The sequence below is a fragment of the Rhinolophus ferrumequinum genome, chromosome 15, assembly GCF_004115265.2.
Source record: "Rhinolophus ferrumequinum isolate MPI-CBG mRhiFer1 chromosome 15, mRhiFer1_v1.p, whole genome shotgun sequence".
Classification (NCBI taxonomy): Eukaryota; Metazoa; Chordata; class Mammalia; order Chiroptera; family Rhinolophidae; genus Rhinolophus; species Rhinolophus ferrumequinum.
In genome coordinates, this window is record NC_046298.1 from 43885627 (window position 1) to 43913614 (window position 27988).

The window sequence follows — 27988 nt, forward strand, 5'->3', positions numbered from 1 at the left end:
TGGAGACGAGGAGCGAGAATTAGAAACGGGAGCGGAAACAGGAGGTGGGGGAAGAACCAGAGAGGTCAGAGCAGAGATGGGAGACAGATGTGGAGACAAGAGATACACTGAATGGGAAACCAAGATAATGGGAGACTGGGAGGCAGAATGGGGAGGCAGGGTGGGAACCAGAGAAAGAAACCAGGAGACAGAGGAGATGATGAAGAGCTGAGGCAAACAAATACAGGGACAATGATGGAGAGGTAAGAATGTGGGGCAGAGGTCCAGAACTGGGAGAGAAAGATAGAGGGTCACAGGGAAAATCGGATGCAGCTAGGCCCTCCAAGGAGCCAGAGACAGGGTGGGCACTGAGGCCCCTAGTTGAAGTTCTAGGAGTCTTTGCTAGTGGTGGAGCCCGGAACAGTGTTGGAGGCTGGGCCAGCACTCGAGGCTTGGCCTCTGCTGGACCACGGGCCTCTGCTCGATTCTGACTCGGTGCCTCTGCTGTGCACACCTCCTAGGCTTCCAAGGCCTCCACTGGACCCCAAGTACCCAGTGGACCCCAGGTAGCTACTAGAGCTGAGGGATCTGAAGGTCACACGGCCCCCAGCTGAGCTCTGGCTGGCACTGATGGAGCCCTGGGTCCTATGACCTGCACTGGAGGTGGGGTCACCAAAGGCGATGTGGCCAACACTGGAGATGGGGGCATGACCTCCGCCAGACATCAGGATGCCACTAGTCCTGTAGCTCAGGATAGACGCGGGAATATTACTAGGGCTCCTGGCGATCACCAGAGGTGTGCCTGAGCCGGTCTTCTGGGTACTGGAGATGGTTATGTTTGAGCTGCTGTCGACCTTCCTCACGACCTCGACCAGCTCCTTCAGATGCTGCTCCCGAGCTTGCTCCCGAGCTTCTAGCTGCAGGGGAAGGCGGCTTAGGGCCCTAGAGGAGGGCTAACATCCTTGCCCAGCCCCCACAGGCTCCCTTTCCCAATTCTCACCGACTTCATCACTTGGCTCAGCAGCTCCTCCTTACTCAGCGGATAGTCCTCCTTGGCCTCAAAGCCGAGGGGGTCCTCCCTAAAGTGGGGGAAAGACAAGGGGGCTATATTCTTGGCCCACGAAAGGCTGATGGCTCTTCATTGCTGTCCCCAGAGACCCTTAGCCATGCTCTGGCCAGCCGTGAAGACCCTTTCCCCTCTGATCTACTCAGGGTCCATTGTCCTAGAGAGACCCTACTCCTCTGGTTCCCCCACTTCATCTCCTACTCCCCCTGAGACACACCTGCCCTCAGGTCTCCAAGAAAGCCCAACACCTCCGTCCCATTTGTCCCCTCCCTCCTCCCTCTTGCCCTGTGCCTCACAGATTGTCAGGGAGCTGAGGTGGGGCCATCTTCTTAGGAAGATCCTCGGGGCTCTGGCCCAGCACCAGGAGGGCAGCATTGGCCAAGCTGGAGGAGGTGTAGCTCTGGAAGGGGATAAGCCAGGGGTCAGCTCAGGCCCATCCCCGTGGCCTGGCCGCCAAGGCTCGGGCTCCTTCCCTCTACTCCCCGCATCCCCACCTGGACGGCTAGGAAGGCCTGCACGGTTAGGAGCTCCACCAGCCGCTTCTCAATGAGGCCCAGAAAGAGGCTGATGTCTCTGTCCCGCATACAGGTCTTGACTCCCAGGAGGTCATTGATGATGGTGCTGTCACACTGGGCCTTGGTGAAGAGCTTCTGGATATCTGGGTGGCGGGGAGCGGGGGGCCACAAGCTGTCATGGATCCAGTGACCTCTGGGTGCCAGCCATCTCCTTCCCTCAAGTCCCCACTGCCCCATTTTATGGAGACAGCAAGCAAGGCTCCAAGATGGAGAGGGACTTGTGCCAGCGCAGACAGCCAGGCAGTGGGCAGGCATTGCTGTACACCTGGCACGGGCTCGGAACCGCGGAAAGCAAACGGTGAGGGCATCGAAGGAAAACCCTAAAGGCACCTCCCCCCAAAGACTCCTTCACACAGCTCAGTAAGAAGCACCTGACTTCCAGCCGAGTCCACAGCTCAGCATCTCAGAGAAACACGGGAGCTCCATGGGAGAGGGCGGACATTCATGGAAGCAACGAGGCTGCTTTGTTGTTGTTGTTGTTGTTGTGTTTTGTTTTGAATATCGGACCCCAGGTACACACGACTAGATTAATCACTGTCTTTGGTTGAGCCACAGGTCATGGTCATAAGCCACTGTCACACCTGGCTGGCTTGTATGTATTTAGTTAACTGGTTATTTTGAAGGAAATGAGGCACCCATGATCTTGCTGAAAACCTGCACCCAACAGCACGGCATTCCCACCGGCCATCCTACGCCTCCTCCACCCGCTCTCCAGACTCCTGTATACACAACTTCCTCCCGGTGTCTCTCCCTGAACATCCCCCAGACCGCTCACTCTCATCCCCCAAACCCACTCCTCCCAGGTTCCCCATCTCCTCCTCAAGGAGGGGGCCTCACCCTCACCAGGCCACATGTGGGTGCCCCTCGTTCCTCCTAGTCCCACGCCCATGCTCCAGCCTTCCTCTCCATCCTCCTCCCCCTAATGTCCCTGTCCACCACCATGCCCTGCTCACAACCCTCCCGAGGCTCCCCAGCATCTCCGGGAAGAGGCCCGACCCAGTGCCTCCGCCGGCATCTGGCATCTGGCCGTCTTCACCTCCCACCCTTAGCCTTGCATCTCGCCCCTGCACAAGAAACCCCCAGTCCATGAATGTCCCTCCAGGCCTTGGCCCCACCCCCAGGAACATCCCCCCTCCCAGTTTTTCACTTCAATAGTCATCCTTCAAAAGCAGCATCAAGCATCACTGCTTCCAGAAAGCCTTCCCTGTTACTCCAGCAGAGCCAGTGGCTGGTGTGCCACCTGTGCAGTGGTACAGGGCCCGGTGCTCAGGAGGGCCCTGCATTTGGTTTGATGCTCTGCTGTTGCCACTTTGAAATTCTGACATTTTTTTTTTCTTAACAAGGGGCCCCACGTATTTATCCTGCACTGGGCCCTATGAATTCTGGTCACACACTCCACAATGAGTTAGGGCCCCTCCTGCATCGTGGGGCCCTGGGGTTGCAAGTCCCCAGTGTCCATATCAGTCTCCTCCCAGCCCTCGTCCCACCACGTCCTGATCACGTAGCACAGCGGCCACAAATGACAGAGGGAAGGTGAATCTGCCAATATTTGAGCTCCTACTGTGCTCCCCGAGGTGGCTCTCCTGCTTCCTCCCCACCCCTTTCTCTCCACAGCCACCTTCCTTTCTCTCTTCACCTTTAGCTTTCCATTCGTCATCCCATTTAATTCTCATGACCACCCTACCAAGTATGCACTGCCATCCCGTGTCCAGGAAAGAACACGCCAAGGTTCACAAATGGTGGAGCTGGGATTCAAACCCAGGGCAGCCTGACTCTTGAGTTCTGCACTGGAAGGATGATGGATGCAGGATGGATGGGTGATGGATATGGGACGGTTGGATTAATGGATGGTAGATGGATAACAGATGATGGATGATGGACGATGGATGGATGGATGGGTGAATAGATCATGGATATGGGATGGTTGGATTAAAGGATGGATGGATGGATATGGGAAAGTTGGATTAATGGATGGTGGGTGGATGATGGATGGATGGATGGGTGGGTGGATGATGGTTATGGGAAGGACTGATAAGCAAGTACACAAAGTCATCAGTGAAATGCCTCCAAGTGGCTGGCCTGGGTCTGGGCCCTCTGCGTGCTCATTGCATCCTCCCAGATGAAGTGGGTCTGGTGCTCACCGGCCTTGAGCTTCTCCAGCTGCCCTTGTAATTCCTGGGAGAGGGTCTGGAGGTTGTCGGCCTCTGTGCGCACCTCATCCATGCGTTGCTGCAACACCTCCCGCTGCTGCTTTTGCAGCGACCGCCGGGTAGCCTCGCTGCTGCGCGTGCTCTCTATGGCCTCCTGCATCTGCCGGGCAGGGGCGGAAGGCTGGGCCCAGCTCCCGCAGAGGAGATGGGTGCGGAGGGAGGAGCGCGGGCAGGGCTGGGAGGATGGGGCAGGTCTCACTCACCTCTTTGATCTCCTCCTGCAGATGCTCCAGCTCCGAGTTCTGCTCATTGATGAAGTTAAACTCGGCGAAGTTGCGCTCCTCCACTGGGGAAGAGCAGGGAAAGGCGGGGTCCAGGGAAATGCAGACAGAAAAACAGAGGCTGAGAGGCACACAGACGGACAGAGAAAGAGGTGTTTCAAAAGACAACACAGAGACAAAGGCAGAGAGACACGGACAGAGCGATATAGGCAGAGAAAGGGGCACAGAGAAACACAGAGCGAGTCAAAGTGAAAGATAGTGATGAAGTCACAAAGAGACCCAGAAATACCGAGAGAGACCGAAAAGCAGAGAAGTGAGGGAGAGAAAACGGTGGAGGTGGGCAAAGACGAAACCAGAGACAGAAGGCAATGCGGACGCGGAGAGAGACACAGAGCGGAGGGAAGATTTGAAGAGGGACCCTTGACCAGAAATCGAGACGGGGTAAGAGCAAAGGGGGAAAGGGAGATGGGAAAGGCAGGAGACAGATGCGTCCAGCGAAATGGGACAGGAACAAAAAGAGGCAGATGCAGACATTCTGAGGACCAAGAGATGCAGAGTGTGGAGGGAGACCAACAGAAGGAAGGGGGCAGGAGGCGGAGACAGGGGTGGGAGCGGGATGGGGGATGGCGCGAGAGGGGGCCGAGGGGGGCGGGCAGTAAGAGGTGTGTGGAGCGAGCCCGAGTCCCTGTTCCTCCCGCGCAGGCGGACAGCGACGGAGCACAGTGCGCACTGATTCGGGTGCTGGGGGCCGCGCCGGTTTTCTCCCCCGCGCAGGCACTCACTCTCCAGGTACTTGTCCACCAGCAGGTCCGGGTCGCTCTCCCCGGTCAGCTGGGACAGTTTATTCAGGGTGTCCTCGTAGAGCAGCACCAGCTTCTCCTGGGAGGTCTTCCGGAGGCCCTCGACCACCTCCCGGGCTGGGGGGAGAGGGTGCGGTGAGCGCGGCGTCCAGGGCGGCCACTGACACAGTGGGGCCCCGGGAATGAGGGGCGGTGCCGGGATGAGCCAAGGCTGCTGCGCCCGCCAACCACGAGGGTCGGCTGCACTAGGGCGGCGCTGGCTTCTAGACCCCGCGCTCTCCAGCGCCCCCTGCAGGCCGGCCCCGGCCCCGGTGCTGTGAGACCCGGAGCCAGGCGCTGCGCCTCCTCTGGTGCCCAGGCCTGTAGGATGCGAAGGTGGCGACCCGGGCCTCACCCCGTTTCTCGCGCTTCTGCACGATGGCCGGATCCGGCTGCCGATCATCATTCTTGAGCTTGAGGAAGCGGTGCAGGTTCTCCAGGTGCGCTATCTGCCGCTGCAGAGTCTGCACCTCCGTGTCGTTCTGGGCCACCTCCTTGTCCGCTCTCTCCCGCAGCATTACCATCTTGGCCTTCGCCTCCTCCCTGGTCAGGGAGACTGGAGGTTGGGTTGGGGTCTGCCTGAGGTCTCAGGGCTGGCTGGGGTCAGTCTGGGGTTGGGGTGTGCAGGGGGCAGTCAGCCTGGGGTCCCAGGGATGGGGCCGAATCAGGCTGCAGTTACCCTGAGGTCACAAAAGGCAGAAAACTTCCTGTGTTTCTAGAGGTGGGTGAGGATGGGGCTGCGGGGCAGAGTCCGGCCGGAGGGCGCTGGGCCATATAAGGGGCTGCGGGCCTTGCCCACAGAGGAGTCACTGCTGCAGTGCACGCTGATAATAGAAACAATCACGTGGAATATGCATTGCTAAGGCAGCCACTTAAACCCCAGCTGGGCGGCTGCAGGGAAGTGGGGCCTGTGCCCCTCTCCCGCCTCAGTTCTCAGGGCCGCTATCAATTGCTAAACCCATTGCTAAACTAAGCTTAAGGCAGAGCCCTGAACAGCCTGGAGCCATAAACATCTGGAACAATAGCTGCTGCATGGATTATACGGACTTGATCTCCTTGTGGTTTTCGCCCCCCCCCCCTGTTTGCATATTGGAACCAACCCAGCCATCTTTCTTGTGCATGAAAGAATTACACTTTGTGGATTTTGCCTTATAAACCTGCCTTTCTTTGTTCTCTGTGAAGCCCAGTTCCCATTGCTGCCTGTATCTGTGTCTCCAGATTGCAATCCTTTTGCTCAAATAAAAGAACGTCTTCTTTGGTTAACAGTGCACAGGACAGCCAGCCAGGAGGCTGGGGCATTGTTATATGGCCCATGGAACAGGAGGCAAGACGACGACGAACGCAGTTACAGATTGTACTCAGACTCTGAGGGGGAGACCCAGGTGCTAAGGTAACTGTGCTGGAGTTTGGGGGTCGTGTGGTTAGAAAGATAAGAGGCTTGAACCACAGGGCCTCGTTGGAGAGGTAGGTGACATCACCAGCTCTTGAGCACACACCCTGTTAGGACATTGGAGACACCCAAGAAGCCTCATTCACAACCCATTCCCGGCCTGCTTATCTGAAAATGTAGCGTCTAAGCTTTTAATCGTAGTGCAGCCAACTGTAAATTCGCCCTGCCCTAAGCCTCCTTCAAAGGCCACAGGATCCAAAGTCAGAGCGTCATTAGGCCGGGGCAACAGCAGGCCAGGCTCCTCGGGTGCCTGCCTATAGACCATTCTAGTTCCCACTTCCACACCTTTGCCAGCCTTGGTTGTCTCCACCAGTTTCCTGCGCTATTCAAAGTCCTTGAAGGCTTGCTCAGGTCAACCCCCCTGGGTGGGAAGCCTCCCCTGACACCAGTGACCAGCCCCAGCCCCACTGACCCCACTAGGCTCTGATGACAGCCCATCAGGGATTAGGACTCACAGTTCTTTCTGTGCTTTGGGCTCCATGCCAGCGTAGGGGCAGGGAAGATGGAACCCGACTTCCTGAGAGCTGCTCCCTGCAGGGGGTGCTCACATCAGTGTCCCCATGACATAGGTATCATTATTATTGTCATGTCACAGTGGAGGTTCCAAGAGGGGATGTGCCTTGCCCCAGGTCATCCAACAAGGAAGCGTAGGAGACACTGGCTGATCTGACAGGAAGTGTCAGTGATGACACCTGCCCCCGCCTTCTATCTGAAACCACCCTGTCCTTGACCCAGCCAGGCTGCTCATTGTCATCAAGTGGAGGAGTGCTGGTGGAGGCCAGATCTGGATGATGCAAGACAGGCCAGCAGGCCATCACTGTGGGACTGGGGGAGAAGATGGGCCTGGCCAATCAGATTCTCTCCCTCAGGACCTGAACTGGGAAATGCTTAGCATGGGACAGCAGGAAGCTGACACTAGAAGCATGCATAGTGAGAAGCTACAAAAGGTCATGCTATGAAGAAGCCAAAGCTTTGTGTGAGCAGAAGCCACGAGGTACAGTCAGGGCTCCGAAGGGGTCATGGCGGACCACAGGTAAGTAATGACAGAATTGGCCATAAAAAGGAAGTACTGACACACATTGCAAGGTGAATGAGCCTCTAAAGCATTACACTAAGTGAAAGAAGCCAGACACAAAATGTTACATATTGTGCGATTGCATTTACATGAAATGTCTGGAGTAGGTGAATCCAGAGACAGGGAGTGAGCTAGTAGTTTCCAGGGGATTGGGGAAGAGGGAAGAGAGAGAGACTGCTTACTGGGGAAAGGTTCCTTTAGGGATGAGGAAAGTGTTTTCGATCTAGACAGAAGTGATGACTGTACCGCATTACAAATGTACTAGATGCCGCTGAGTTGTGTGCTTTCAAGCGGTGAGTTTTGTTTTGTGCATCCTGACAAATCACCAAAACCATAAGGTGGATTTGGGCTAGGACTCATGTCGTGAGGGATCATGAGCCATGAGTAAGCAGAAGCCAGGAGATGGAAACAAGAGACTGAATAGAATAGGGAACCATTTGGAGCAAGACAACAGGGCTGACGCGCAGAAAGAAGCAGGAATGGCGTAAGAGGGAGCATGGAGCCCATGAGCCCCCAGAGACAGAGACAGAAGAGGGAGCATGGAGCCCATGAGCCCCCAGAGACAGAGACAGAAGAGGGAGCATGGAGCCCATGAGCCCCCAGAGACAGAGACAGAAGAGGGAGCATGGAGCCCATGAGCCCCCAGAGACAGAGACAGAAGCCAATAAGCAAAGCAGCATGGATTCTTGATTCCACACGTCTCTTTATCTGAGGATGGCCTGAGAGACTCTGTCCCTGTCAACCAACACTGATAAATAACAATCTCATTACTCTCATTCACTGATGCTCCCCCGGTCCCAGACCCCGGTCACATGCACCATCTTACTTAATTCTTTCTCCATCCCTATGTGCTAAGTGCCAGGAACAGACTGGGGCCCAAGAGGTTGATTCATACACCCAAGGAGCAGGACCTTGCCCAAGGAGCTGGAAAAGCGGTGCAGGAGAGAAAGGGGCACCTATTGGAAAAAAAAGTAGTTTCTGATGATCAATTTCTTGAGTTTGGAACCCTTCCTCTACTGCCTTAGGAAAAGATGTGTACTGAGTGATCCGGGCCCCCATCCCAGGACGACTCTGCCAGGCCCTACCTGACGGCGTAAGCTGAGGTGGAAGAGACTATGAGGGCTCTGATGGTGTCCCGCAGGAGCTGGATCTTCTGCAGAGAGAACAAAGCAGACGCCACTTCTTACCACCTCATGGCTACGGGGCTTTCCTTCAGGCTCTGCGTTCCCGAGAAGTGGGGCTCATGTATAACATGGACTTTCCTAATTAGCAGCAGCTGGTAAAAGGAATTTTCAAAAGGTAGGAAGTAAACAGAAGCCAAACCCAGCTGAGAGGGCTTATCCTGGAGAAATCCTCAAGCCAGAATATTCCTAAGAGCACCGACCCAACTTTCTGGTCGGGCTCAGAAATTTGTGTGAATTTCATTATTGTGACCACATTCATCTGTTTCTAGTTCCACGGAAATGTCTTTGCAGTTTATGGGTAAAAAGGGTACTTTCAGGAGAAAGAAGGGAGGAAATTATATACATATATAATGTGTGTGTATATATATATACACTAATGTATATACAATATACATATATACACACACATATATACACATGCATACACATATATAATGTGTGTTGATACACATACATACACACATATATGTATATGTACATATCCACAATACATACATATACATATGCATTATGTAGGCATACACACATATATACATGCACACACACATTTACTTTTGCAAAAACAAAGCCAGATGGATAGCCAGAAACTACAGGGGCTGGGTGGGAACAAAGTGGAAGAGATGGTGAGGAAATGGTTTTTCTCTGGGATACCTGTTGGAATAGTTTTGATCTGGGAACACTGTTAATGGTTTACATATTCATAAAGAAAACTAAACCAATGATAGAAGAGAGAACTAAAACTAGATACAAACAGAAGCAAATGAGCCTAATTGTATTTCAAACAAAGAACATAACCACATAGGCCAAAAAAAAAGAATTAATCCAAGTGATTTCCAAATACAATAATTTGAATAGATAAGTCCATCACCATACCCTTAAGTTTGAGGGGTGGTGTACAGATGTAGCAATTCTGAACATCTTTTGTGTGCACTGTAGGACTAAGCAAATGAGTAGGTATAAGGGAGGTAGAAAGAAGAAATGGGGAACATTCCGGAATATACAGTGATGTTGGATTGCAGTTAGAGGTGTCAACATGAACTCATGAAGTTTAAAATTTAAAATGTGTGTGTTTCCTAGCTCTCTCCAGAGAAAGGGCTTCAAAGCAAAGACACCCCCATAGCAATGAGGACTCTTAGTGTTTGTAGTGTTTGTATTTTGGCTTCTCAACACCTTCTCCCCACTAGAAACAACCAGAACTCCCTGGAGAAACAGCTAACTCAACAGAACAAATACAAGAAAACCTGGAATATCTTCCTGTGCCAGAAAGTAAGGAAGCACTCAAAAAGATGGTGGGCTTATAGGAATACACAGAAGTCAGCTTTGAGGGGTTCTCACTAGCCAAATATGGGACAATTTGAACATCATAATGAAGAATTACCACTATGGATTATGACCCATAAAATAAAGTAAGAATACACGAATGCTTACTGATAACCCATAAATCTACAGCGGAGACGGGAAGGTCTTCCTTAAGTAAACTGCCATCTGATGAATGCAGGAGAAATGATAGAGCTGGAAAATCACCATGTGGCAGCCATTACAGGAATAATTATTCAGGCAAGAATCATTCACAGATGTTGAAACAATCGAGTGACAGTGTGTCAGGAATAGGATTTACATTGTCTCCAGGAATCTCCCCAGGCCACTTATTCATTACAGATAGGAAAACTCTTCTACCAGAGAAGCCTGGTTAACCAAGTGACCAAAGTCTATGTCACTGGTTATGGGACACAGTGACATCACATGCCTCCTGCTACAGTGCACACAAAGGACACAATACCACTTCTGCGATGTTCCACCAGAAACGTAAAACCTGCCTGAAATCATGAAGAAAGACCAGATAAACCTATATTAAGGGACCTCATACAACACAATTGGCCTGGGTGCTTCCAAAATGTCAAAGTCCTGAAGACACAGAAGGGCCGAGGGACGGTTCCAGATTAGCGGAGCCAGGACAACCAAAAGCAACGTGGGGTCTTGACCTGGATCCGAAATTCAAATTAGCTATAAAGGGCATCATTGGAACAATGATGAACTCTAAATATGGACTGTTCAGAATTGTAACAATGTGAAAGCCCTTGACTTAGATAACTGCACTGTGTTTATGTTAAAAAATGGTCTTGTTCTTAGGAAATACAGGCTGAAGTTCTGAGGGACACATTGCCTGCAGTGTACTCTCAAATAGTCCAGCAAACATGATAAATGATTTTTGATTAAAATAAGAATTACATACACACAGAATAAATGTGGCAAATTATTAATCTTGGTGAAGGATACATAACCATATTTTGCCATGTATAATGCACACCCACGTTTTTGGCCCAAACTTTCAGGGGAAAAAAACTTTTGTTTCAATTTTTTAATTCAAATTTTTATTTGTTTACATTTAGGTACTTGTTTTTAGTATTATGAAGGAATTTTAGCATTTATTTTTTAACGTATTATGGTACAAGAAATTTTATGTAACAAATAATTACAAGACACAAGAACAGATACAAGGCACAAGAAATTTTTTGTACCCCTAACAAATTTACGATATTTACACATCATAGAAGGCCAAGAACTCTTTGTTGTTGCAAGTTCGTCATAAGTTCAACAAAACTGATGATCCTATTCCAGGGTATTATTTTGCATATAGATATTATTAATTTCTAGATTATACTTTTACTCATAAGCAGAAATAAAAGAATTAAAAACACTTATATAGATATGGAATTAGTACTACTCATGTATAATGCGCATCCTTATTTTTCCCTCACAAATTTGGGCCAAAAGGGGCACCTTATACAAGGCAAAATACGGTAGTTCTTTGTTCTATTCTTGCAGGGAAAGGAAGGTGGGGGCTGGAAGGGAGCACTCTTCAAAGGACTTCAAAGGTTATCGAAAAACCCACGGAATGTAAATGGTCTGGCTTGCTCAGTGGTTGCCCTGGGTGATAATAGTCAAAATGACATCTGTGCTTTCCGCAAATCTAAATGAGGTTGCTTCTTTGTTGGAGGCATCCTGGAACACTTTTACGGGTCTCCATTCCTCTGAACTCAAGTAAACCTATGGCTCTGTCAATTCTGTATTTGAGGCCCGCGTGTTGGAAAAGGCAGGGTGACTCCTGTCCTCCCCTCCACCCCGGCTGGGCCAAGGAGTCCTGGGTTTCAGGGCCACTGACCTTCTGCAGCTTGCGGTCCACGTTCAGATATCGGGTCCTCTCGACCCGCAGGAGATCCAGCTCCTCCCGCAGGGCTGCGTTCTGCAACAGCTGGATATCAAAGCGACAGGTGACCTGGGAGGTGGGAGAGAGGATGAAAGAGTCTGTCTGAAGCCTGGCCAGCCGCCCTCCTCCACACTCAGCTGAGGAGGGAGCACCTGTCAGATATGGGGCCCCTTCCCAATTTGGAAATCCTGAGAGCACCACCTGGCTACCTTTAAGGGCCCAGGCATCAGTCTCCTTTCCTTAGGGACCCTCTATCTCTCCAGGATCCTGTCTCCTGACCCCGTCAAGGAGCCCAGTGTTTCAGGCCCTCCCACATCTGGGAATCTGGTCCACTGCTTCCAGAACTTGACACCATGCTCCATCTTCCCCGAACCCCCGAGTTCAGGCCTGGAAAGAGCCAAGAGGCTGACCCTCACCCTGTCCAACTGGTCTTCCAGGATGTTGATCCTTCTCTGGATCTTGGCCTTCTGGTTCACAATGACTCCCGGGGCCCTAGCAGACTTACTATGGGCAAAGATCCGGGTCTCCCACTCCTGGATCTGGAGGAAAGAGAATGGCACCTGTTTGTTGGCTGAATGCCAGAGAAATTGAAAAACTGAGGGAGGGGATAAGTGGGAGGATGAATGACAGCTGCCACCCTGGCGGCCCCATCCATCTGCTCTACCCTTCTGCTGACAGTACCCAACCTACCATGTGTTTCTGGCTTCCAACCACAGGCCACCCTCCCCGCCACATGACACGAGTCTAGACAATCACAGTGACTGGCCTAGAGATGGACATGTGACCCAGGCTGAGCCAACCTCAATCCTTTCCTAGTATTTGGGGGGAAATGCATGAGCTGGGTGGATGGGACTCCAGGATTCCCACTGTCATAGTCCCCACCACACAGAGTATCCTGGGAGAAAGAGGCCAGTAGACAAAGTGGAGACCAGAGGCAAGAGACGATGAGACTGAACCGTGATGCCATTAGGGTCGCCAAGTCTGTTGTGCCTGAAACCAGCTTCCTACCGGTTCTCATGTCCACATTCATCTTTACTGATTTGGGGTATGCAGTCTCCCCAACTAAACTGGAAGTTCCATGAGGGCGGAGTTTTGTCTTTTGTGCCTAACAGAGTAGGCGCTCAATAAAATGTTCACACTAAATGAATAATGAATTGCTTAAGACTGTGTTTCCCAACTTGTATGCTGTTCAGGGTTGGATTGTGTCCCACAAAATTCACAGTTGACGTTGTGAAGTGCTAACTCCCAGGACCTCAGAATGTGACCTTATTTGGAGACAGGGTCTTTACAGAGGCAATCATTGGGGGGGGGGGCCTTCATCCAGTATGCGTGGTGTCTTTATAAAAAGGGGAAATTTGCACACACACAGACATGCACACGGGGGGAACGCCATATGAAGATGAAGGCAGAGATCGAGGTGATGTCTCTACAAGCCAAGGAGGGCCAAAGCTCGCTAACAAACCACCAGAGGCTGGGCGAGAGGCATGAAACTAACTCTCCCTAACAGCCCTCAGAAGGAACCAACCTTGCTGACACCTAGATCTTGGACTTCCAGCCTCCAGAACTGTGAGACAATAAATTTCTGTCATATAAGCAATCCAGTTTGTGACAGCCGTTCCCAGAAAATGAATGCATGCACCGCGACACCCCAGAGCATTGCAACAAACTCACAGGGGACACCACGGGTCTGTTTTAAATTTTTGAGGGCGACACATTGACATTGTTCAGACACCACATGAACACAAGCTCAAGTTCGTCCCTGGGTTCAACAAGAGATGGTGCTGTATTCCTTTCAATGATGTCACGTTTGTGACTGAGTTTTTAGCAGTTGCTATGATAAAAATCAAATACCCAAAAATGTTCCCACTGGGGGAAATTGGATAAAATGCACAAAGAATCTCTGTAGTATTTCTTCCAACTTCATGTGAATCTACTATTATCCCAGTAAGATTTCAAATTTTTTTTAAAAAAGGCAAGTACCGCACAGCAATCAATGTGGAATGAGAGTGGTCATGTCCAATCTGACGTCAAGATCTGAAAAGCAGGGCAGTGCCCAACAGGCACAAACAGCCCATGGTAACTGGTTTTGAAGGATGAAATACGGATTTTTTTCAATGTATGTATATTATTTTTTACATACATTGTATGTATATTATTTTTTCTAGGTTGTGAGGATGAAAACACTTACTGGGTTGTTTGGTTCAACCTACTTAAGAAATGGAACTGTTCCCTCCAAGACAGTTCTTGAGAGCCAGTTGTTACATTTTCAGGAATTCCATGAGTTAAATTTTTGGTAGCTTCACATTAACCGTTGTAATAGTTTTCTATTTCTGCATGACAAATTGCCACAAATTTAGTGGCTTAAAACAACACTCATTTATTATCTCGAAGTTTCCATGAGTGAGGAATCCACACAGCTCAGCTGGATCCTCTGCTCAGGGTGTCACAAGCTGCCATCAAGGTGTCCGCCAGGGCTGCAGTCTCAGCTGAGACTCATCAGGTGGTTGGCGACAGAATTCAGTTCTTTGCAGCTATAGTCTGAGGTCCTCAGCTTCTAGGAGCCCCTGAACGGTCCCTGCCATGTGGTCCTCTCCAAGGCCAGCAGAAGAGTGTCTCTCTTCAGTCTGCTGAGGTGCAGTCTTATATAACATAACCTAATCAAGGGAGTGACATCCCATCACCTGTGCCATATTCTATTGGCCAGAACCTAGTCACAGGTTCTGCCTGAACTGAAGAGGAGTGGATTACACAAGTGCATGGCTTACTGGGGTCACCTTCGGATATGTTCGCCACAGTCAAGATGAGAGCATTTATGTTTGAAAATCAGCAAATGCTACAAATCGGGGCACTTTTCCCCAAAAACTGGTTTCCCGGCACACCTCTGACAGAGGTTTCTCTAGGAGCTAAAATATTACCAAGAAATTATGGATTCCAGGAACATAGAAAGTTTAGGAGTTGCTCATTAAGAAATTCTCCCCAAGATTAGAAAACACTCTCCTCCAATTTTTAAATGTATTCAAATTCTGCTTTTCACATTTAGGTGTCTAATCCCACTAGAATTTATGTTTTTATATGGTGTGAGGTAGGAAATTGTTTGGTTAGCTTTGCTGAGGGACAAATGACATACAATAAAACTGCATATATTTCAAGTATATAATTTGATAAGTTTGACATAAAAGTTTCATTGTGCCCCTTTATCATTCCCCCCACTTCCTTCCTACAGCCCCCTCCCCCAGGCAGTCACCCAGGAGTATTCTTTTTTTTTATTATTATTAGTTTCAGGTATACAAAGCAACATAATAGACATTTAAACCCCTCATAAAGTGATAACCCACCCCTCAAGCTGCTACCCCTCTGACATTTTATATAGCTGCTACAATACCATCGACTACCTTCCCTATGTTGTACTCCATATTCCATGATTATATATACCGATATATTTAGTTATAGTTGACATTCAGTATTATTCTACTTCAGCTTCATGTGTACAGCGCATTGGACACAGTCTATGATGTGATCCCCCTGATAAGTCCAGTGCCCATCTGGCACCTTACATGATCTTTACAACATTGTTGACTATATTCCCCATGCTGTATTAACTAGCAATTTACATTTCTTAATACCTTCACCTTTTTCACCCTGCCTCCCACCCCATTCCCATCTATCACCCTGACAGATCTAACACCTGTCTGGCACCATACATAGTTATTACAATATTATTGACTATATTCCTTATGCTATACCCTACATCCCCATGACTACTGTGTAACAACCCATTTGTACTTCTTAATCCCTTCCCCTTTTCACTCATCCTTTACCCCCCTCTCATCTTAAAGTCCCTCTAAGATTCCTTGTAATACTGGTTTGGTGGTGATGAACTCCTTCAGCTTTTTCTTGTCTGGGAAGCTCCTTATCTGTCCTTCAATTCTAAATGACAGCCTTGCTGGGTAGAACAATCTTGGCTGTATGTCACTGCTTTTCATCACTTGTAATATTTCCTGCCACTCCCTTCTTGCCTGCAAAGTTTCTATTGCAAAATCAGCTGACAGTCGTATGGGGGCTCCCTTGTAGGTAACTAACTGCTTTTCTCTTGCTGCTAAGATTCTTTGTATTTAACCTTTGGCATTTTAATTATGATGTGTCTTGGTGTGGGCCTCTTTGGATCCATCTTTGTTTGGGACTCTCTGTGCTTCCTGGGCTTGAATGTCCATTTCCTTCACCAGGTTAGGGAAGTTTTCTGTCATTATTTCTTCAAATAGGTTTTCAATTCCTTGCTTTCTCTCTTCTCCTTCTGGTACCCCTATAATGTGAATGTTGGTGTGCTTGATATGTCCCAGAGGTCCCTTAAACCCTCCTCAATTTTTTGGATTCTTTTTTCTTTTGCTGTTCTAGTTGGGTGTTTTCTACTACCTTATCTTCTGCATCGCTGGTTGGATCCTCTGCTTCATCTAATCTACTGTTGATTCCCTGTAATATATGCTTCGTTTCCATTATTGTATCCTTTATTTCTGACTTGTTCTTTTGTGTGGTTTTCATCTCAATTTTTTGCTTCCTATCTCTCTGTTGAAGTTCTCCCTGAGATCATTGAGCATTCTTATAACCAGTGTTTGGAACTCTGCATCTGACAGATTGTTTATTTCCTTTTCACTTAGTTCTTTCTCTGGAGCTTTGTTCTGTTCTTTTATTTGGGACATGTTTCCTTGTCTCCCCATTTTGGCTGCCTCCTTGTGTTTATTGCTATGTACTAGGTAGAGCTGCAATGTCTGCCGGTCTTAATAGAATGGCCTTATGTAGTAGGTGTGCTGAGGGGTTCAGTGGTGCAATCTTTCTGGTCACCTGAGCCATACGCTCCAGGTATGTCCCTTGTGTGGGTTGTGTGTGCCCTCCTCTTGTAGTTGAGCCTTGGTTGATAATTGCACATCAATGTGAGGGACTGACCCTTGGTCTCACTGGTTTTGAGGACTGGCCTTGACCACAGTGGAAGAGTTGTTGTGTAGGGGCTAACACTATGGAGCAGGATCTGCCTCAGCAGGACTCCAGTGCCTGCCCAATCCACTCCTTGGGTGTGTCGTACTTGGAGGCGGCTGAGTGATACTCCAGCTCTTTTTGAAGCTGGCCACTGGGAGTGCCAGCCCCAGGACCACCTTGGAGAGCATCCGCTGTAGGTCAAGTTCAGCCACAGCCCATGCCCCACCCGGGGCCACCCAGCAGAAGCCAGAAAGAAATCCACAGATGGCTGCCACCGGTGCTGTGCTTGGAAGCGCCTTCAGAGGCCAAGCCACGAACCAAGGCCAGGCTGGATCTCTCACCCTCCTGAGGGATGGGGAGGGACCCCCACAGCCAAAATAGCCCTCCAGATCTTTAATGGTCACATGCGGGTGTGGGACCAGCCCGTTCTGTGTCTCTGATCTTCCTACCAGTCTGGAGGTGGCTTCTTCTGCACATCCTTAGTTGAAAGTCTTCAGTTCAGCTTGATTTTAGGCGATTCTCAATAATGGTTGTTTTGTAGATTCACTGTAATTTTGATGTAGTTGTGAGAGAAGGTAAACACAATGTTTACCTACTGCGCCATCTTGGTTGTTCCCTCCACCCATGTGTTTTCTATCACTACAGATTACTTTGCATTTTCTAGTTTTATATTAGATGGAATCACATAATGTATATTCCTTTTTTGAGGGGAAGGTTCTGGCTTCTTTCACGCAGAACAATTAATTTGAGATTCATCCATGTTGTTGGGTGTATCAATAGCCCATTCCTTTTCATTGGTGAGTAGTATTCCATTGAATGGATGTACCACAATTTGTTTATCCATTCACAGGTTGGTGGACATTTGGGTTGTTTCCATTTTGAATTTTACTTGTACAAATAAAATTTTTATGATCATTCACGTACAATTAATTGTATGAACATGTGCTTTCTTTTCTCTTGGGTAAACACCTAGGAGTGGAGTGTCTGAATCATATCAGTTGTACATTTAGATTTTAGTGATTGTACCATTTACATTCCCACCAGCAGGGTACAGGAGTTCCAGTTGCTCCACATCCTCACCAACACTTGATATGGTCAGTCTTTTTTTATTTTAGCCATTCTAATAGGTGTATAGAAGTAGCTCATGATTTTATTTTGCATTCCTCCAATGACTAATACTGTTGAGCATTTTTCAGGTGTTTATCACTGTCTTATATATTTGGTGAAGTGTCTGTTCCAGTCTTTTGCCCACTTTTCTCATTGGGTCATTTGTTTTCTTATTGAGTTTGAGAGTTCTTAATATATTCCGGACATAAGTTCTTTATCAGATATATGCTTTGCAAATATTTTCTCCCAATGTGGGGCTTGCCTTTTCATTCTCTGAACAATATCTTTTGAAGAGTTTTACATTTTTAGGCAGTGTAATATATCAGTATGTCCTTTTATGGATCATGCTTTTGGTGTTTTATCTAAGAAATCGTTGCCCAAGCTCACAAAGATTTCCTCTTATGTTTCTTTCTAGAAGTTTTATAGTTTTAGATTTTACATTTAGGTCTATGATAGTTAACAATTAACATTTTTTCCTTTTAAAAAAAAAGTTATTGTACATAGAAAAATACATAGATTGTGTATGTACATATTTTTGAGAGAACATGCTTGAAACACCACCCCGGTCAAGAACTAGAGTACTGACCACATTGTAGATGTTCCCTTTTCATCACTACCATCTTTTTTTCCATAGAGAACCATTATCCTGCCTGTGTTAGTTCCTATTGTATCTGTAACAAAGCACCACAAATTTACTGCTATAAAACAAACAAATTATTCTCTTACAGTTCTGGAGGTCAGAAGTCTGAAATCAGTTTCACTGGGTTTAAAAATAAGCTGTCAGCTGGTCTGCATTCCTTCTGGAGATTCTAGAGGAGAATTCATTCCTTGCCTCTTCCAGCTTCTAGGGGCTGGATTCCTTGGCTTGTGGCTACTCCAACCTCTGCTTCTGATGTTACACCTCCTCTCTCCATCATCACATCATCTTCTCTGATTCTGACACTTTCTCTCTCTCTCTCTCTCTCTCTCTCTCTCTCTCTCTCTCTCTCTCTCTCTCTCTCTCTTTCTCTCTCTCTCTTTCTCTCTCTCTCTTCCCCCCCGCCTTGTGATTACATTGGGTCCACCCAGATAATCTCAACATCCTTCATCACATCTGCAGAGTCTCTTTTGCCATGTAAAGGAACATAATCACAGGTTCTGGAGATTGGGGGAGGCTCATTATTCTGTTTAGTATGCTTTCTTAAGTGACATTCATTTCTTTACTTTTCTTTATTGTTTTATAACCTGTGTATATACTCCCTGAACAAGTTTGGTTTGGCCTGATTTTGAATTTTATGTAAGTGAAATAATGCCACCTGTATATTTTATGTCTTGCTTCCTTCAAATGTAAGATTCTTCCTTATTGATCTGTGTAGTTGTGAGCCATTCACTTTTCGTTGTTGTATACTATTCCATTATACAGATACACCACAGGATATTTATTCATTCAATATAGATGGACGTTTTCGTTGTTTTCAGTTTGGAGCTAGTTAATATGAGTAACACATTTCTCAACATTCTTTCCCATGAATCCTAGTTCCAGGGTCCATATCCAGAAGTGTAACTGCTGGGTGGGAGAAAGAGCTAACAACAGATCTAAACTTGTTTTCTGTTGGAAGATGACTTTGGTTTACTTTCTTCCAACACTGTTCCTGTGGTAACATACTGGGTTAAGGTAAATATGGAACGCCAGCTGTGTTCCCAGGCAACAATATTTATGATAAAAAATGACCCCTGAAAGGATTGTGAGTGGGTTCATAGACCCCAAGGGCCTACAGGACCAAGTCTGAATAGAAACCTGGTCTCTCTGGGGTGGAGGAGCTTACAAGCTACCCTCATGAGCTGCGACAAGAGGTGGCTTCTCTTGTGTATGAAGTTTCACAATGCCAGGGTGGGCGGCACCCATCCATGCATGTCGTATCACCCAACTAGAGATGATGAGAAGCAGACCCTGGACCCTCCAGAAAGATGCATTTGATGCTGTCATGCCAAGATGCTGTCCTTTTCTGTCCTCTAACCTTCTACAAAGTGAACCTGGTGCCAAGTTATAGCTTACAGGATCCCATGAGTGTGAATGTCAGATGGAACCCAAGACTGCTTCTGGTGACCATGCTGAGTGGATGTGATGCTGTATCATTCTGTAAGGTGTGTCCATTTCAAATGTAATAGATAATAAGGAAAAAACTTTTCAGAATACATACAACAATTTATACCCCCACCAATAGTTCATAAGAGTTCCCACTGCTCCTCCTGTCCCCAACGCTTGGTATTTTTGGACACCAACTTTTGAAAATTGGGTTAGTGTGTAATAGTATCTCATTGTGATTTTCATTTGCCCATTTGCCTGTCTCTGATTACTAATGAGTGATGAGTAATTCCTACATTTATTTGGACATCTGAATTTCTTATTTTATTCATTGTCAGCTCAAATCCTTTGATTATTTTTTAAGTTGGGTTGGCTCTTTAATGATTTGTAGCAGTTCCTTATATGTTCTTGATACTAGTCCTTTGTCAGCTATATGGGTTGCAAATAACCTTCTATTCTGTAACTTACTTTGTACACTCTTTCTGGTTCTTTTGACAGACGCATTATTAACTTTAAAATCAAGGGATATATCAATCTTTTCTTTTAGAAGCAGAGATTTCTGTAACTTATTTAAGAAATCCTTCTTAATTTAGAACTTTAGTCCATCTGGAATTAGTTTCAGGGGTACAATAAGAGGTAAGGGTCTGGTTTCACCTCACATGATCAATACCTGATTTTCACAGCACCATTACTAGAACCCTCCTTTTTCCATTTCTTGAAGCTATATATCAAGTGTCCGCATACGCGTAAGTCTCTTTCAGGGCTCTCTGTTCTGTCCTGTTGATCCATTTGATTAGCCCTACATCAATTACAACAATTGTATAATAAATCTTGATAATTGGTAGAGCAAATCCTGCCACATTGTTCTTTTAAGCCAATCTTAGTCATCTTGTGCATTGCACTTCCATATGATGCTTAGAATATGCTGGTCAATTCCATCCGTTTAAAAAAAGAGCTTTTAGTATTTTGATTGGGATTACACTGAAGCTATAATCAATTTGGAGGGCAGGACATTTACAACACTAACTCTTCCAACCCATGAATATAGTATATTTCTAAATTTATTAAGTTTTTCTTTAATATCCTTCAATAAAATTTATAATGTACTCCATAGAGATCTTGCACACTTTTGTTAGATTTCTTTCTAGGTATTTCTTTTGGGTATTATAAATGTGTCTTGTCTTCTTTTATTTTCTAATAGTTATCGCAAATACGGGGAAATATCATTAACTTTGCATGTTAATTTTGTATCCAGCCATACTGTTAAAATACTTTTTTAACTATAAGTTAGCATCAGATTCTTTTGGACCTTCTATGTATTCAAATATACCATCTACAGATAATGACAATTTCATTTCTCCCTCTCCAATCTTTTTTTAATTATTTTTCAATATTATTTTATATTAGTTTCGGGTGCAGAACATAATGGTTAGACATCTATATTATTTATGAAGTAATTCCCCAGATAAGTCTAGTACCCACCTGGCACCATACATAGTTAACACAATATTATTGACTACATTCCCTATGCTGTACTTTATATTCCCATGACTATTTTGTAACTACTAATTGTGCTTCTTACTCCCTTCACATTTTTCACCCTCCAATCTTTAAATTCTTTTCTTTTCCTTGCCATAGGGCATTGGGTAGGATCTCCAGCACAATGTTAAATAGAAGTGGTGCTAGCTGACATCCTTATACTGTTACTGATCTCAAAGAGATTTTTTTTCATATTTTGCTATCAATTGTGATGTTTGCTGTAGATGTTTCATAGTTGCCCTTTATCAAATTTCCTTTTATTCCTGGCTTTCTCAGAGTTTTTTTAACATGGAATGTATGCTGGATTTTATCAAGTACTTTTTTGTATCTACATAGACTGGTGCTATGAACTGGGACAAGTCCAAGGACTGTCTGTCATCAGTCTTTGATGTGATTGGTTCAAAAAATGAGAGTAAGCATTTAGAAACAGTTTTTTGGGGGGTTGCTAATTGAATTCACAGGTCAAGCCACACAAGACACAAGCCTTCTGAGAAAACACCACGTCTAACTCTCACATTTTCCTTTGCCAGAAAATGTCTATTCTGCTCTCTCATTTGTGAATGGTATTTTCACTGGGTATGGAATTCTAAGTTGACAGTTTTCTCTCTTTGAACAATGAAGTTATAATCTCATTCACTATCTTGTGACTTCCAATGTTTCTTTTGAGAAATCCGCTATTAGTTTAACGATGGCTCCTTTGAAAGTAATATCTTTTTTTTATTTTCTGGATGCATTTATATTCTGAAATTTCCCTATAAATTTCCTTATAAATTTCTGTGTAAGTGTGGATTTTTCATTCATCCTGTTTTGGATTCTAAGGCATCCCTGAATCTGTGGATTTGTTCTTTCATTAGTTTTGGAATATTCTCAGATACTATCTTGTCACACATTACCTCTGTCTCATTCTGTTCTTCTGAAACTCCTATTAGACATATATTTAATCTCACTATATCTACAATGACTCTTAACCACCCTTCCATATTTCCCACCTTTTTGTCTCTCTGTGCTGGATTCTGGACGATTTCTTCTAAACAAATTATTTCTTCAGCTTTCATTTGGCTTATTATCTGTCTCTCCAGTAGAATGTAAACTACATGAGAGCAGGGTCCTTATCTGTGTTGTTCACTTCTGTGTCCTCAACACTTAGGACAGTGCCTGGCACTTAGTAGGCACTCAGTACATTTTTGTTGAGTGAATGTCACCAGATAACTACATCCCTTCTTGACTTCATGGGGAACTTTACAGAGCTCTCTTCCAGGGACCCTATTCTCCACCTGACCTATAATTCTCCATTTGTTAGGGCAAAGGAATCCTTGGGGTCAAGATAATAAAATCATCCTGTTTGGGCCAGACTCTGGTGAGTTTCCATGAAAGACCAAGGAAAACCAATTCAAGCAGCCGGCATTCACTAAGCCACTGTACTACCATGAAACAGCCAAAAGTTTGGCGTATGTGAATCAGAATTCAGCTTCCAAAAAGCAGCTCAGGGTCATACTGAGAGCTCAACAAAGTGATTGATTAGAAGTCAAATGTAAAATAAAACAGACTATAGATCATGTGATAGACAAAATAATGTCCCCCTCCCCAAAAAATGTCCACTTCCTAATCCCTGGAACCTGTGAATATGTGATGTAAAAGGCAAAAAGGACTTTGCAGACGTGATCAAGTTAAGGATATTGAGAGATGGGTTGGTGATCCGGGATTATCTGAGTGGGTCCAATGTAATCATAAGGACAGGCGAGTCAGAATCAGAGAAGGGGAGGAGATGACAAAAGCAGAGATCACAGTGATGCTGCATAAGAAACACTCAAGTGTTCATGGGTGTCTTAAAAGGTAAAGAAAGGAGCCATGAGCTAAGGAATGCAGACAGCCTTTAGAAGCTGGAAAAGACCAAGAAACAGATTCTCCCCTGAAGCATCCAGAAGCTTCACCTTGCTGATACCCTGATTTTACCCAAGTGAAACCCATTTTGGACTTCTGTCCTCCAGCACTGTAAGATAATTAATGTGTATTATCTTAAGCCATCAAGTTGGTGATAATTTGTTACAGCAACAATTGGAAACTGATACAAGTAACTTTCAAATTCCTGTTTGTGATCCCATAGTGTGCAAGAAATCACTTGCTCTAGAAAAGCAACTTTTTAAAATGAAGAATAGAAGAGAAAATAACAGAAAGAATTACACATAGAAAGAAAGTATGATTTGGTGAAGGTTTTGTTTCAGATAAACATATATGTGCACATGTGTTTATATCCATCTGCATCTATATGTGTATGAACTGCGTCACCAGTCGTGGTCATAAAAATTTGAAAGAACACTGGCATAGAAAAGTTACATTGTTTCCACGGTCACATAGCAAGATCTTGAGGCAGGGAGGATTAGACACCTGTCTAGACTCTGCTCCATTACCAACATCCTCCTTTTGCAGATTAAGGAACTAGGGCCCAGAGAGGTGAAGACGTGCCCGTGGTCACACAGCTCTGATGTGGCTGGACCAGGATTCTAACACAGGTTTCACCGACTCCAGAAAGTGAACCTTTCCCCTTAACTGCACCAGCCCCCCTTTTGAATGTGTGGGATTGTGCTCAGCACTAAACACCCACATTCTGGAGCCTGGGCACCCCAATGCCAGGCGATGCTTTCAATAACCCCATTTTTCATATGAGGAAGCTAAGTCTCAAAGCAATTACGACACTTGCCCCTAAGCAAGATCCAGAGTCTGGTCTCAGAACCCACCTGCCTGTCCAGGGTCCTGGCCTGCTCCTGCAGCTCCTTGACCTCGGCCTGCACCTGGGCCTGGCACTTCAGCAAGCGGCCCATGTTCTTCAGCCTCTCATTGTCCTGCAGCCGCTTGACCTGGCTCTGGGCGACGCTGATCTGCACCTGAAGTTTGTCCCGCACCTCCTCTAGGCGGTGGATCTCCTCACTGCCCAGGCAGGGAGGAGGAGGGGAGGCCAGCAAGGGGCAAAGGTCAGCATCACTAAAGGCCAGATACACTGGGCCTGCCCCAGCTTCAGACCCGAGTCTGACCCCCAACCCTTCAACAGCCCCCTTCCAGTTCTGAGACCCAGGCACTCGGCTCACAGTTGCTTATTGATGCGCTGGTGGACTTCCTTGCTGTAGGCCCGCCTTTCACCCTCCATCACTTTGCACTGCCGCAGCAATCTGCTCAGCTCCCAGTCCACTGAAGGACAGACCAGGCAAGGGACTCAATAGGAATCCAGGCCCAGCCCCTTCCTCCCTAGGACCTAGGTAGGAATCCTAGCTCCCTTAGGGTCTCACAAGCTGCAACTGAACTGCAGACCCAGTCCCCAACACCCCTCTAGGACTGCCTCAAACTTCCTCATCCCTTAGCAAGGTACCCCTTGCTAACCTTGAGATTTCCTCCCTAAAACCCACTCCTTCTCCGGTTTGGGCATACATCTGTTTCCCCACTAGAGGGCGCTCCTGGAGGGCCTCATGGTCCTCAAGGATCCACTGCACAGGACCTGGAACTTGGGAAAGCTGAAGACAGGGGACCAAATCAGCAGTCTTGCTCCCTCCTTCCCCCTCACCCCCAGCTGCTGAGCCATCCTCAGTCCCACCCTCCTGCTCCTCACTCTCAGGCCCTCTCCTAGGCTGAGGCTTCATCCACTCTTGCCTGGACTATCACTCCAGCCTTCTCCCCAACCTCCCAGCCTCCCCTCACAGCCCCAGGGGCTCCTTCTACACTCGGAGCGGACTCTGGCCCTTCCCGGCTCCCAGGCCTTCCCTGGCGCCCCAGCGCCCCCAGGACAGTCTCAACTCCTCAGCCTGGTGTTCAATGCCCTGTAGGACCTGACTATCCACTTCTCCAAGTCTCCACCAGCTCCCCACCTCCCACAGCCCAATGGTTCTCAACCTGGAGCTATTCTATCCCCCATGAGCATCTGGCATTGTCTGGAGGCATTTTTGGTTGTCACAATGTGGGGCAGGTAGCGGAGGTGCAGAGGGTGCTACTGGCCTGTAGTAGGTAGAGGCCAGGGATGCTGTTAGATATCCTACAAGGCACAGAACAGTCCCCATAACAAAGGATTACCTGACCCCCACGTGTCAACAGTGCGGAGATTGACAAACCCTGCTCTAGCCACGTGCTGTTCTCTCTGTTGAAACACTCTCCCCTTTCTTTACCCCTTGGTGATTCCAGGGAGGAGTTCTGGGCCCCACTCAAGCTTGTCCTGCAGTAAGTCTTGGCCCACCCATATGCCTCCCTCCACGTCCATTCCCACACTTGTGCTCCCCACTAGAAGGCTCTCCTAGAAGACCACCTTGTTCCCATGGCTCTGAAGCACAGGACCTGGAATTGGGAACCCTGACAAAAAGAATGAGATAAAGAAAAAGAATGAGTGAAATAAAAGATCGTATGAATTACCCATTCCCTCGAGGTAGGCCTCGCTGCCATTCTCGGAGCGGTTGTTCCCTGCAGAGAATCCTGAAGGCATCTTTCCCAAAGAGGGTGGGACTCCTGCAGCGGTAACACAGGACCCCTTCAGACAGCAAGCAGGAGAGGGCGGGGAGGAGGTGGGCAATGCACAGAGGGATTAGGAATTGGAAGACGACCCCAAAATCAGCTCTGGCCTCTCTCTGAGTCTCAATTCCCCCAATGGGTTGGAGGGGGGACACTTCTCTGGCCTCTCCCCACACTCCTTCCAACCTCCCACCTCTCACATTCTCTGTCTTGCATCTTGGCTCTGATTCTGGCGCGGGGGGACAGGTCCCTTAGGCTCTCGGTATCTCTGAAGGGGGCGGTTTGGGGAAGGGATCACAGAGGAAGGACCGCTGTAGGGAACGAGGCCCCTTCCCTACCTGCTGGAGTGCTTGCCCTGTCCTTGGCGCTCCTAGCTCACTGTTGTGGTCTGGTTACTGGGGAGATAAGGGGAGGGATCGAGGCCGCGAAGAGAGGCTGTGGGAGGGGAGGCTGGGGAGGAGTGGCGGAGGCGGCGGCGAGAATACCTGCTCGGATCCCCGCCCCCACCCCCACCCCCACCACCAGCCCCCCCCCCCGGCTTTAAACAGAACTGTTGGGGAGCCCTGTGAGGGGTGGGGCTGTGGCCCTATAAGGGGCGGGACTAGAAGGGCCCGCTATAATCCGGCCTTCGAGGTTTGCGAGGGAAGGGCTCGGAGATCTGTAAAGGGCGGAGCCGGAAGGGTCTGTGAGGTTTGGGGCTGGGGAAATCACCGGTACCTGTGAAGGGCGGGGCTGCGGGGACTCTCGAGGGGAGGAGCACGGATACCTGAGGAGGGCGGGGTTTCTTGGGCCAAGGAGGGGCGTGGCTGGAAGAGCGCGTGAGGAGTCCGCTGGGAGGGCGCTGGAAGGACCGTGGTTCCCAAGACTTGTGGGGGCGGGGCTAACCAGGAGGCACTCTAGCTGGAAAGGCCTGCGGGCGGTCGGGAGGGGCTGCAAGGGGAACACGGGCCTGCGAGGATCGGGCTGTGTTTCCGGGAATTGGAGGCAAGGTTGAGAGCAAAACATCTGGAAGACCGAGGTCCTTCGGGAAGGGCCGGAGAGAAGCGTATCTTAGGACCACGTTATTTTGAGGCTTCATTAGCAGGAAGGCGGTGCCGGCGCCGGGACTTGTGAGGGGGAGTAATGCTCACCACCGCCTCAGGTCCTCCCAGCACCTCACTACGCATGCGCGGCCAACGGCCTCTTAAGGCACGAAAAATCCCTTCGCTGCCCACGGAGTCCGCAGACTGAGAGGCGGAAGTGGGCGGGGCACCCGGCTCCTCGCACCGCCCCCGCCTTCCGGTCACGCCCCTGTCTGACCACACCTCCTCGCCCCTTTAGTGGTCGGCTGCTGCCCACTTGGGCCTCCCCGGAGTCGGCGGGCAGTAGGCGCTCCTCCCTGCAGGCTGGGTGTGCCCAACGCCTGTGGTTTCCTGTGGGAGGAAACCGCCCGCGAGGCGCTCCGCTAAGCTCGTAGCGTTGGAGGCCCAAGAAGGGGAGATCCCACCTCTGCTCTCGGGGCCTCTGATGCTCCGCCATCACAGGGCCCTAAATGGGAGACCCCCCTGAACATCCCCAGGGTACGAATACCAGGGCGCTAATACCACTCAGGGAACTTGATTCAGAGTCCTGCTCTCCTATTCTCCACCTACCCCGCTCAAATTTCCATCTCCCTAACCTAGACTCCTCCGCGGATCAGTTAGGGGAGGGGGGCTGGCCTCCCTTTGCCTGCACTCCCTGAAAAGCAGTGACCCTCTAGTCCCTAGTTTTTCCTTCTGTGACCCAGACTTTCTATCTTCCTTGGGGTTCTGAGTCTAGACCCCCAGCTTCTGTCCTGCTCAAAGACTTAAGTTTGTGACTACCCACATACTCCCCAAAACAGGGACTCTCATTTTGTACTCCCAACTTTTTAGTCTTGGGACCCAATGGACCGAAGAATTTGCCCCTTCCCCAAATCCTAGAGACCTTAATCTAGGGTCCCCCAGTACAGAACCCACCCAGGGCCCCAATGCCTAGTATAACTAGCACATACAGCAGT

The 27988-nt window shown here is 48.0% G+C and overlaps 1 protein-coding gene across 7 annotated transcripts; it reads right to left on the reverse strand.

Moving 5' to 3' along the window:
• Positions 1-320: 320 nt before the first annotated feature.
• On the reverse strand, positions 321-27472 carry ODAD1 (outer dynein arm docking complex subunit 1). 7 transcript variants are annotated; one of them, XM_033129212.1, is made up of 16 exons: positions 26738-27472; positions 26310-26366; positions 25876-25968; positions 24570-24669; positions 24222-24411; positions 12224-12346; positions 11763-11876; positions 8501-8568; positions 5246-5433; positions 4834-4968; positions 4034-4116; positions 3762-3930; positions 1540-1703; positions 1342-1445; positions 980-1058; positions 321-896 (listed from the first exon to the last, which is right to left on the reverse strand). In XM_033129212.1, exons 3-16 carry the CDS (start codon positions 25943-25945, stop codon positions 369-371), a joined length of 2115 nt encoding a protein of 704 aa, XP_032985103.1. In that variant the 5' UTR covers positions 25946-25968; positions 26310-26366; positions 26738-27472; the 3' UTR covers positions 321-368. The 7 variants fall into 7 exon arrangements, with proteins under 7 accessions (XP_032985103.1, XP_032985105.1, XP_032985104.1 ...); XM_033129214.1 differs by having other exon boundaries at positions 25876-25990; XM_033129213.1 differs by having other exon boundaries at positions 26689-27472.
• Positions 27473-27988: the final 516 nt, after the last annotated feature.